A 12,736-nucleotide genomic window follows, 5' to 3' on the forward strand; every position below is an offset into this window, starting at 1 on the left:
GAAGCTAATGAGAGGTATGTAGGAATTAAAACAATGTCCTTGCATAATTACATTTTTTATTTCAATAACTCATATCATACTATGACGATAAACTGTGTAACAATTGCATAACTATTATTTGTATTAATACTAATTAATAGTATAATCATTTCTAATCAACGATAAGATGCATAGATAGAAGTTAATGTGTAGTGTTGTTACTCACTCACTGATAAGATATGCACAGTTCAGTCATCGATAACGGTGCTCTGTGCCTTTAAGACGTCGCTCAGGGTGGACCCAGCGTCGGCGTTTTCACGCTCAGGAAGTGGACTCAACCACCAAAGATTCCCGCAGATTCGATATCGATGATTGTCCCAATGTTACAAATGTGTCCACACTGACCTAAACATTTGTTTCAACACTTTTTGTGGGATATTTGAGACGATAATGCTGGATGGTTGCACTCATGAAATTCACCAGAGGTATATGCAGGCTGTTGGGACTCGGGAGCGGTAAGAAACGTCCCACTTTTTTAAAAACTTTCTAAACTCAACCACAAGTTAAACTGATCCCGTAAGCGATTGTGAAGCGCCTGTGACAATGGAACTGTGGATATGATATAACTTGTGGTTTATTAAACCGTATATTTGCAGTAGTATTTCGCTATTGTCTTAGTCGTGAAGTTCAAACTGAGTTCTTGGTACAAACAATGAAAGTTCCCCTCTTGCCAGTTACACCCTTGCTTGCACCATTTCCAAGTTTGGGCAGTCGGTGCCATACAGTTGTTCCACTTCTAATATAAAACACACTTTTACAAGCGTTAACTTTGACGTATTCAGTAATAACATACCGTGTAAGTCTATGTATGCTTTATATAGCGGGGGATGTCTGTAAAAGGCACAGACGAACACAAATTAGAAGCACATTCCCTGTTGCATGTTGGTATGATAACAATGCCTCAAATAGGTGGCAAAGCCCTGTAGCCCGGAACTTGCGCAATGATTAAAGTTAACATAAAGTGATGTGTCTTTAAATGTCATGTGCCTACACTTTGTTCCTCTTTTGGGTTTTCCCTTTGTGTTTAGTTTCCTAGAAATGCAGGCTGTAAAGCAGATCAACATCGGCGTAGCATCAATTAGTGATGATAAATGTATATTATAACTGTGTATCTCAATCTGTGTCTTCAAATGTCACTTTTTCAAAGTATCATTAGACGATAACATGATAAGTTATCACATAGGAGATTCCATATATTATTTTTAAGTTATGAGGACAAGTTGTCAAAGTGTCATGTTAACCTTGTAAAAACGCAACTACATCCACAAAAGTTGTAGGCTATGCACTTTATTTTCGAAATACCTATGATCCACTACATGTTACTATTTTAAGGTTGTGTCCACACATGGGTCTAGTCAGTTAACCTGCCACGTGATTTAGTTATTTTTTTCAGGATAAGGTTAGTATTTTTCTTTCTCTTAAAAAAGGTGTACCACTCTATAATGATAGACTTTTATGTTACATTCCTGTGGTAGGAGCTCACCTTTCCACTCAACGCTAGTTTAAGCAGTCTCCTTGAAGGGGAGAAACAGAGGCCCTTTTGTTGCTTTTGTCCACTGATCTCGGATCATTTATTTGATTCGGAGAACATTCCATTAAAGCTAAGATTGAACAAAAAGCTGATTCAGCTACTGTGATGGAGCTGCACTTAATCAGTGGTTGTGTCTTGTCATTTGAGTAGTGAGCCAGACACGGACAGCTGAGATTCCTTTCACTTTCCATGTATATTTTGAGACACTAACTCAACTATGATGGTGGAATGAGCGACTTTATTAAAGCTAATGAAACTCAGTTTGACATGCAAAAAAAATGTTGGAATGTATGGTTGGATTGTTTAGGCAGTGTTTGTCTAAAATGTGGTCCCCCGTACTTTTTATAATTATAGTATCATCTAGTATGCTTGAAAAGCGAAACTGTATTGAGCATATGGAGAATTGCAATCACTCCCCTAAATACCCCGAGTCACAATATGAGTCACATACCAAGTATGAATTTGTCACTACTCTGGAAATCAATGCTGAACAAATGGAAACCTGACACCACGCAGAATCCTGCATGGTGCAGTGTTTTGCTTTCTTTTGTCTTTTCATTGGGCCTTAATCAGCGCAAGTGTTCTGGTTTGATCCGACATGCCCTCCTACACAAACACACACATTAGAGGCAGTGGTTGTTTTCTATGATTGCTTCTGAGAAAAGATACAGTGTTCTTTAACAGCATTGCCCTAAAGTTTAAGCAAATATCTCTCTCGTAAGACCACAAAGAAACAAGTTCAGTCAACAAATCTGTGTGCGTTTTTGTCTCATGTTCAGCCTTCCGGACTTGTTTAATTGGAGAGCATTACATCTTCTTCTCTTCACTCAAGTTTTGCATTTTGTTATCACATGTCATTGTGGTTGGACTCGAAAGTGAATGAGTTAGGAGCGATCCGGACCACCAATATATTTATTTTGGTTGACAGGTTAGTACACACAGAAAGCCCAGGCTGCTTTTCTTTTATTGTACAATGCCATGTCTTTTTATGCTGCTGCAATGCAAACAATTCCCAAATTGGGATCAATAAAGTACTATCTTATCTTACATGTTACTATACTGAATAGAACACAATGTACATAAATAATAAATCGCTAAGCGGACTGTACACTATACTGTTTTTTTCTTTTATAATAGCAACTATTTTCTTGATTTAAGCGTTTTCAACTGACACAAAACATTAAGACAGCTCAATTTAGTTCTGAAGAGTTGATTTCCTGGGTTTTTCTCAACAGGCCCCCCTGTCCAGCAGCCGGAGGAGCCGATGGACTGTGGGGCCACAACCCCTGACCCGAGTGATGACACCTCGTTGTCACAGGTAAACAAATGGTGACGCATCATTGTTAGTGCTGCAAGGGTGAAGGCCCAATGTTCAAGTGTGTGTGTGTGTGTGTGTGTGTGTGTGTGTGTGTGTGTGTGTGTGTGTGTGTGTGTGTGTGTGTGTGTGTGTGTGTGTGTGTGTGTGTGTGTGTGTGTGTGTGTGTGTGTGTGTGTGTGTGTGTGTGTGTGTGTGTGTGTGTGTGTGTGTGTGTGTGTGTGTGTGTGTGTGTGTGTGTGTGTGTGTGTGTTTAGGATGCATTAAATGGAGAGGAGGGTCTGAGCGAGGAAGAGAAGGTCAGACGAAGAGCAGAGCGACGCAAAGCCAAGAGGAAGGTTAGCCCGCAAATCATTACAACCCTTTTAAGGCTAATTGTTGCTCTTGTAATAACTTATTCTATGAATGATAAAGTAAAGGGCATTTTCTAATGTGTCGAGTATTGAATCTATTTCAGCGCCGTCGAACACGTAAGAAGCAGGAGCAAGTGAAGCCTAATGAGAGTACTGAACGGGTAATTATCACACTGTTCCTCGAGGGAGTGCACTCTACGTTTGTCTTCACCGTGGATGACTTGATATTTATATTGCCCTACACATTAGGACGATGAAGACGAGGATGGGGGGGCAGAATCTGAACTGGATGATAGCGAGTCAGATGCAGAAGTTGGTGCTGAAGAGGAGAAACAAGGAGTGCAGAAGGAAGAGAAAAACGACACAAAAGCAGCTGCTTCGCACAAGAACGTCGGCATTTCTGTCATGGCTCCTTCGGGACTAAAAGAAGAACCGAAGATCCAAGGCAGACCTGCTGAAGAGGTAGGAGAACTAGACCTGAGTATAATGCCTGCATCGAGTTCAAATATGAAAGTTGACATGCTTATACGCCCCCATTGAACACCAATGTGTGACTTTCTGTGTCCCACAGGAGCCAGAGTGGGATGTGAGCAGTGCCTTTGTTGCTAATGCTGCTAGCCATATCAAACCCAAAGGATCAAGTCGCAAGTCCAAAGAAAACAAGGAGAACGAGGCCAGGAGAGAGGTGAATAAATGCTAGTCGATAATGTTAGATGAGAAGTCAGTCATAAATGAGCACTATTTCTCTTGTGGCAGCAGTTTGTTCCTCCAGCAGGTCCAAAGCTCGATGGTGGAAAGTGTACCTTGGACACAAAAGCCTTTCGTTTGTGTGTGTGTGTGTGTGTGTGTGTGTGTGTGTGTGTGTGTGTGTGTGTGTGTGTGTGTGTGTGTGTGTGTGTGTGTGTGTGTGTGTGTGTGTGTGTGTGTGTGTGTGTGTGTGTGTGTGTGTGTGTGTGTGTGTGTGTGTGTGTGTGTGTGTGTGTGTGTGTGTGTGTGTGTGTGTGTGTGTGTGTGTGTGTGTGTGTGTGTGTGTGTGTGTGTACTATTTATCAGCTGTATGAGGAAGCTAGGAGCAGTTGTAGATGAACCACTCTTCTAAAAGCTGTTGTTTCTGCTGTTTAAAATGTATTTATGTACATATTTATTATTTTTCAGATAATACAATACATATAGTATTTATTCGTTCCATCTAATTTGAAAAGGGAAATCAAATCAGAGGGCTCTGTTGAAAATATGTGAGTACATTTTCACAGCTGTGAATAAAACTGGCAACAATAATATTTTTCTTACAGACAAATGGAACTGACACCATGACAAAGAAAAGCGCGTTGCTGACAGGTACTTAATTGTTTTTGAGTAACAGTTTACCGAACCAGCATGCCTCATTGGAAAAAGTGAAATGATTGATTACAAATCTTTTTAGCAAGTCAGCATGCATGTAAGAGATGCCAACTCATAAGTATTTTTTCTTCCTTGTAGAAAAAGGCATAAAGCTGGTGCAAGAGGGGCAGTACACGCAAGCTGCCAGTATGTTTACAGAAGCCATCAAATGTGATCCAAAGGATTACAGGTACATCATCTGTGATCATGACTAGTTCATTACAAAAGGAGTATACATTTTAGGCACATGTAACATATCTCTTCTATCTTAAAGATTCTTCGGGAATCGTTCCTACTGCTATTACTGCTTGGAGCAGTACCCTCAGGCCCTGGCAGACGCTGAACGCTCCATTCAGCTGTTCTCAGACTGGCCCAAAGGATACTTCCGTAAGGGCAGTGCTCTAATGGGCATGAAGGTGGGTTAAAGCTTGTAATTAAAAGAAATATGTGCTGAATCGCTTTAAACTTCTAGTGTGACAAGATTAGCCTTTACTTTGACATCTTTGTGGGTCTTTGTGTGTTGTAGCGGTACGGTGAGGCAGAGAAGGCCATGGAGCAGGTGCTGAAACTCGACGAAGACTGTGAGGAGGCTGTCAATGACCTCTTTAACTGCAAAGTGCTGCAGTTAATGGTAAATAAACTGCACACACAGTGGCAAAGGTGTTTCCTGTTCCTGCTCGGTTGCTGTAGATGAGAATAACCAGAACTTCCTCTGAATTTTTTAACTTAATGAAAAAACCTTTTTTATTTAATTAATCGTCTTGTTCCTTTTAACTGTTAATTTTGGTCCTTCTTTTTTCTCCTCTAGGAGCTTGGTTTCGAAGAAATGCAAAGTGTTTTACTGCTAGAAAGATTTTCGACTGTGCAGGCTATTCTGGCCTCTTATTCTGACGCTGCCAGGGGTAAGATGAATTGTAAATTGGACTTTTTTTTATTTCCTCCATGTTACAATGGAGACCGGTATTGTAAACAGTAATTGGCTTTTGTTTAAATCCGACATCCATTCTACTGATATTGATTAAGCTCTTTTTGTTCTGTAGCTGGTGGCCAAGAGATTGTGCAACCAGGGTAGGTGACCATTTTGTTTGTCCAATCATACATTCTCTATCTGAATTGGGATTGTATTGCCTTCAGTAAACTTTTATTTCTTTGTCTTTTCTTTAGAAGCCCTTGCCCGTCTCTGTGGGTGGGAAATGTGACCACTGAACTAACTGAGAAGCACCTTTGGGACCTTTTTAAAATGTATGACACTAATTCCCAAAAATATTTTATAATAGCTCATTCTTGTCTTTAAATCTGTTAATATTAGCTCATAATCGATTTCTAATTCAATACTGGGACATTTAAACAGGCCTGTGTGTGTACTTGTTTTGGTCTCAAACATGGAATGTGGTTATTGACATTGCAATTTGTTTACTTTGCATTTTAGGTTTGGCGAGATAGAGAGTATCCGAGTTCTGCATGAGAGATTCTGTGCCTTTGTAAACTTCAAGAATGCAAACATGGCAGCTCGTGCCATGGAGAAACTAAATGTAAGGATTTATTTGGCTCCACTTTTTCAATCTTGTGTCTGTATTTAAAGAACATTCTTGGGGACTTAAAGTGTATGCTTCCCCTCACAGGGTCATTGTGTTGAAAACACACGGTTAGTGGTGCGCTACCCTGACCGGCGCACTCAGAAGGTCCTTCCCATCCCACTGAAGACCTGTCTGCCTGTCACTCAGCAGGCAGGCGCAGCGGCGGGGTGAGAAACTCTGTCACTGAAACCATAAAATAGGACTGCAGTTCTAATCGATTTTATACCTAACATGCTTTCTGTGTTTATTTTCTCTATGACATCTTCCTGTCGGCCCAGACCTCGACGACGGGGCCCAGTGAACGAGGACGAGTGTTACTTCTGGAGAACCACCGGCTGCCATTTTGGGGACAAATGTCGCTACAAACACATTCCTGATCAGAAAGGCAAGGACAGGAAGCCCTGGCAGCCTTGAACTCAGTTTACTCTCTGCCTCAGTAATGTGCAGGAAACTAGGATGCACAGACTGAGCCGAAGGAGCCGGTACTAACTGGACCAGGTTCTCTTGGCTCTAATATTTACTGCAGCAGAACGGACCACAATAGTGAAATGATCAGAGCCAGCGCCCAGGCTCAAAGGCAGAGATTGTCACACATGTGCCAAATGACTGCAAGTATTACGGTTTTTATCTCATCGAAAGACTTTACTCAACAATATTTCTCGACAGTACAAAGTAAATTAGAAGGGAGCAACAAATTGACCTGGTGTAGTCTTTGTTTGGAGTAAAAACCTTCGTATTAGCAGCCTTTCATAGCACATGTTGACCTATTCCAGCTTCAAGGGATACGACCGAACCTCACAAGCATACAACATAAGGAGGAAGTGAAACTGCCTTGATCGACTATGGGTAAACAAGTAATGGCTCTGTCATGTACAGCAGATAGTTAAGGACTCAGTTTGGATTTTAAGGGCCTTGGTTCCTCAGTGATGATTCTGGGATCCTTCCTTCTTTGTAATCACACCTCCCTATCAGCCCTTTTAAGTACAGTAACTCAAACAATACTTTAACTTGCAGTTTGTTTAATCAGTTTAGGTTTATCAAGAGCCAACAGCGGCTTACAATCAGTCTGTGGTTCAGTCTCGGGCTTCGTTTCCCACTTGATGTTCCTCTTATCAATTTCAGCACGTTTTCGGCCAGACCAAAGAATTACCAATTATGTCCTTAACATATCGGTTCCTTCTCTATGCACATGCGGTTGTTTAAGCAAAAAAAACTACAGAAACCCAGAGAGAGAGACATTTTATAATGTGCTATGTAGCCTTAGTTACGAGGATCATACATGGGTGAAAAGACATACAATAACCAACATTTATTTTAATGCAAACATGAGGTGTATATTTCACTTTCGCTATCTATTTGTCTCTCTTTTGTTGAAAGATTGATTACACACACTGTTCAGATGTCTTTGCATGGATGGAGGACTGATTGTCATTCATAAACCTACTTATTTAGGCGTGGAAGCAGTATAGAACACATGACCACTTAAAGTCTATGCAAAAGAAGGGCCAACTTGAGTGTCAATTATGTGTCATAGACATACAAACACTTACTAAATGTCTATACCATGGCAATGCCATTGATAAACAACTTCATACAACGAAACAGTGCCTTACAAAATAAATGTCTGGACATGTGTAACATGATCCACTCACAGAACTTCTGAATCCTGAGAAGCAGTGTTTTTTCACCTTAGGGACTCCATTTCAGTATTTCAGTGAACCAAAGAATGCTTCTTCTGATGGCTACACACTGAAAACACTCTGTTCTTTCACAGTTTTCAACACTAGGCAGTGCATTAAAACCATTAGCATGTGTCTGTATCATCCACTAGATAACAACAGCTACAGCACCTGGTTTAAGTCAACACTAAGTTCACGAGTAAATTATGCACAGCATAGTGAGAGTATTTATTTCCCTATTTATACAGACGTTTTTTTTTCTGTTTTACAACATAACTTGGTAGTTGGATACACCCGTTCATTTACTGGCCTTTTAGTACTTTGAATGGTCACGTTCCTTATGGCTTTAAGAGGCAAGCATTGTTAAGGAACACTTGGTGTCACACAATCACATGTTGCACTTCTGCTTTTTTTGTTGCTAAAACTTGTGAAAAAGGAATTGGACACCAAACCGTAAGTCTGCACTTGTTGATGTAACAAACATGCTAATGTTTGTGTGACTGGTGCTGTTAACACAATGCATTCAATGTTACCATAGCATAATTTGATATAATCTTGTGGACATTTCAACCTTGTGGATAAGATTTCCTTGGGTTTATTTTAGCTATTTGGTATGTTTTTTTAGGCTTTTTACCTTTTTTTCAAACTATTTCAGGAAAAATGCAATTTTAATTTTGATGTAAACATTAATAACCAGAGCTCTGCAATCTTGTTAATCTTCCAAATATTTTGTATTATCATTACTGCACTGCAAAAAAAGAGTCTTTTATATTTAATAAATGTATTTGAACCACCTTTTTCTGAATCTCTTAATTTATTGCACAAACTGGGAGAGAAAGGTCTTTGGTATGGCATGGTTTATCTAATATGTCAGGAACATGAACAACTCTCTGCCAGTGGTGTGTGGTTTTCCTGCATTCCACAAGGCGGCAGTGTTGTACATGAAAGTTTTACACCGAAATATGTCGCCAACTTAACAAGCCTATACGATGCATACACATTCATCTTTTTTTATCTCTAGGAACCAAATTGTGGCTCTAACTCATTCCTGATGCAGAAAACCCTGCAGTAGTAAATCAAAGCAGTCCAGGCTGGTGTAGGGGGGAATATGCAAACCCTGTCATCACCCGGCCAGCATGAAAGTTGCATTAGAGAATCTGTAACCACTAAAACCAGTGGGAAATGGAGACATGACTGAGAATGTGTGGGAAAAGCAACCATTATCCCACAGATTATATTTTGAAGAGAGAGTAACTATAGCCTTATGCCACCTGCAAATATGTATGCAAGTGTGAGAACACCACCATGCTGCACAAAAACTGTAATATACAGCTTTCCAAAGTTTAAAATAACCCAATAAGAAAAGGAATGTGTCACAAAAGAGGCTGGGCTGGTGTAATGAGCGATGCAATTAAGTTCAAATCAGGATATCTTGGCCTCTACTGCTTTAATGTTGTCCTTTTTATTGAATTCCCCTGACTAGGGAAAAGTGAATGTAAAATTGCATGCATTAAAAAAGGGAAATAATAGTTATCTGCTAAAGATTTTCAACCAATAAATATGGGTTTAAAGTGTGTGTGTTACATTATAATTAAACATGTGTTATGGTTATAATTTAACCCAATCAATAACATTTTCACCTCATAGTCAAATTTAAGTGCACCTTGGGGTTAAGACCAAAATGCCCTTTGATGCTAAAGCTAATTAGATCAACCCTTTACGTACTGCTCGCTGCATTCTCAGCCCTTAAACCTGAGTGGCGTATTCTCTACCTTATGTGCCTGCATGCTAAGTAAAAGCATTATAAAAGCCCAGAGAGACGGCGGTGAGGGTGAGCATGAGGAGGTGCTGTCCTTTGAAAAGGCACTTGTTTATTGTTGGAGAGCATGTATTTATTTCATGCCTCCACAGATTGTGGGTAAGGGCAGAGCCTGCTTGGTCGGCGTAATTAGAGAGGTGGAGAGCGAGAGAGAGAGGCAGTGAGAAAGAAAGAGAAAGCTCTCTGCCCTGTGAGCCCTCCTCGAGCCCTGTAATGCACTCTCACTCTCACTCTCACTAGCACGCACACACACACACACACACACACACACACACACACACACACACACACACACACACACACACACACACACACACACACACACACACACACACACACACACACACACACACACACAACACACACACACACACACACACACACACACACACACACACACACACACACACACACACTGAGCTGTTAAGTATTGGCACACACGTAGGGACACCTGTCTAGTCTAGTTTAATTAGTCTGATATACAACAGTGCTTCACAAGTTATAATTGAAAAATGTCACACACATCAATGATAATTATATTTTTAACCTTAGCACCCTCCTTTCCTTTTTGTGTCTCTCTTTACTTCCCTGTCGGCCTTGCAGGTCCCTCTGATTTGGCCCCGCTAATAGGGGGTCTGCTCTTCCTGTTCGGGTTTACCAGTCAGGGTGGGACCACCATCCTGCCACCCAGTCGCACCATCACTCTGCACACAAACATCTCAATTACAGCTTCAAAGTTTACACGTGTGCACACAAATACACATATATGTAACATATGATTTTTTTTATTTTCACCCCATTGGGGCTCTGCATACTATTTTTTTACGGTTGGGTTGATGTTTCGTTTCCTACCTCTTGATGCCTAAGAATAAACCATGCTACCTAAAAAGGTGCCCACTGAGGTTTACTTGAAAACAGGAAAACAGTTTATCAACACAACACCCTGAAGCTAAACATTTCCAGGGAGCTAAATGTGTCCAACATCATCCAAAAATGATCAAAAAACAAATAAACAAGTTTCAAACATGTAGAAAGGCCTCAGTAGACAAATGCAGGAAATCTAAATCGGATCAGCACGGAGCACTGAAGTGAACCCGGCTAGAAAGCTATAAAAAGGACTTTTCGCTCATTTTTTCTCCGGACCTGATGGCTCAAACCTTTATGCTTTTATATGCCATGATGATATGTTAGACTATAGTAACACACTCCTGGGCAGGGGTGGAATGGCGTATTCTCATCAGTCACGAGCGCCATAGCTACGATGAGGCTGAGCCTTTTTTAGAGTTGGTGGTTTGCGGCATTCTCAACAAGGAAATATCTACCCTGCGGTATAGGGAGCTTCTTTAAGACACTTGGAGTTTGATGTTTGAAACTATTCTTGAACCAGAGTCCTTCCTGTTAGTTACATAATACACATGTTCACCCTAAGGTTTTATAACACTGTGCGTGTGCAGTTGTGTAAAGCACCTTCAACCTATCAGAGAAGAGAGATGTAAAGAGGCCCAATGAGAGACAAAACATTTGATTTGATTATGAAAATAAGTTTCATAAAATATACATCTATCCAGAAACGTATGACTTTCGAGTTGGCTTAGAATTATTTCGGAGACACTCCCTGCCAGATTCATTAAAATGGGACAAAAGACTTAAAAGTTTCCACCAACAACTACACAAATGCAGAACAACTACAGAATAATTTAAAATGTTGGTGTAGGGAATTCACTACTCAGATATTTTTACATTTCCCAGAAAGTGTTGGAGCATTATGCAGTCAAGGTTGCGATGTAATTACCAGCTTTACATTTTAGCCTTTACATTAACACTTCTATATGAGATCCCAGAAGGAAAAAGAGCAAGAGAAGGGAGGGAGGGAGGGAGGGAGGCATATAGAGAGAAGGAGGGCAGGAGGGAGGATAGACTAAGGAGAGCAGACTCACTCCTTCACTCAGTCACTCTCCCCTAGCCAGTGACGTCCACCACTGCAAACATTTGCTGCCTGCCAGGTGAGTGAACTTTCACCTTACCTTCTCTTTTTACATTTTATCTTGGTATGGAATATTATTTACTTTATTTTGATTTATCAGTTTATTTTTTTATTTTTTTATTCATAGCCTATCTGTGTGCAAGTGTAACAGGTGTAGCAGTGTAGAGATGATTTGTATGTTCTTAAATGTGAGCTTTTCTAATTTATTTAAAAAATAAGTTAGATAAAAAATATAACTGCCAATGTTCAAACATTAAGAAGAATGTGTTGTTTCTAGGTGGTTCCTATGAAATAAGCATAAACAGAGACAAACAGTGCAGTGTTAGGATTAAGCTGCTGTTTTCCCTATGATTTACTGTTTCCATGCCTGTAAAGTCTGTTTGTTTGTTGATGGTTCGTTCCTTTATATTTATTTATTTAAGCAGATTTGGTGTATTTCGTGCTCAGTGTTGTTCTGTGGCATGCAGTGATTTAATGTTTCAGTGTGTCTGTCTCCACCGCTGCGTTCTTGTTTGGCTGTGACACTTGTTAGCCTCCAGTTAAAACCTGTCTCGTGTTTCTTTCAGTCTGTTAGTACGCCTTCAGGGATGTTTATTCACGTAAATTGCAATACAAAAATGCGTTAGTTGGTCTTTAATTATATGCCAATGTTTGACATGAGTGAAAAGTAGGCCTAGTCATTTTATGTGTTTTGGCAAAATTGATGATTACTACAAACTACAACACAAGTCTGGCTTTATCTCTTTGACTGAGATCCCGTTTTATTTATTGGCTGTATCAGAATACTTTATAGTAGGCCTAGTTTACCTGAATTATTTTGTCCAGAGGATGTCACCGTTGGTCCATTTAATAACCAGGCCTCTGAGGGGTTTCTACAGGCTGACTGTTTGACTTGTGTTAGGGAATTACTCTTTATACACTGTGGTTTGAGTTTCAAGATGTAATATGTCATCTAAAAGTGATGACAGATGTTTCTCATTATGGGGAAATCAGCCCGTAGCTTTAAATTGACTGCCTAATTGACTAGCCAGTTATATTACTCCACTGGTAAATTTAACA

The 12,736-nt window shown here is 40.1% G+C and overlaps 1 protein-coding gene across 1 annotated transcript; it reads left to right on the plus strand.

The window, feature by feature from the left end:
* The first annotated feature begins 296 nt into the window (after positions 1-296).
* Positions 297-8,668, plus strand: LOC307043432 (uncharacterized protein). The gene is made up of 16 exons (XM_079687877.1): positions 297-494; positions 2,806-2,888; positions 3,143-3,223; positions 3,343-3,399; positions 3,488-3,700; positions 3,810-3,923; positions 4,531-4,576; positions 4,718-4,808; positions 4,893-5,034; positions 5,145-5,249; positions 5,427-5,520; positions 5,659-5,686; positions 5,783-5,860; positions 6,048-6,150; positions 6,241-6,362; positions 6,474-8,668. The coding sequence occupies exons 1-16, from the start codon at positions 437-439 to the stop codon at positions 6,607-6,609; spliced, it is 1,551 nt and encodes a 516-aa protein (XP_079544003.1). The 5' UTR covers positions 297-436; the 3' UTR covers positions 6,610-8,668.
* The last annotated feature ends 4,068 nt before the right edge of the window (positions 8,669-12,736 follow it).

This window comes from Notothenia rossii (assembly GCF_949606895.1).
Source record: "Notothenia rossii genome assembly, chromosome: 6".
Taxonomy (NCBI): domain Eukaryota; kingdom Metazoa; phylum Chordata; class Actinopteri; order Perciformes; family Nototheniidae; genus Notothenia; species Notothenia rossii.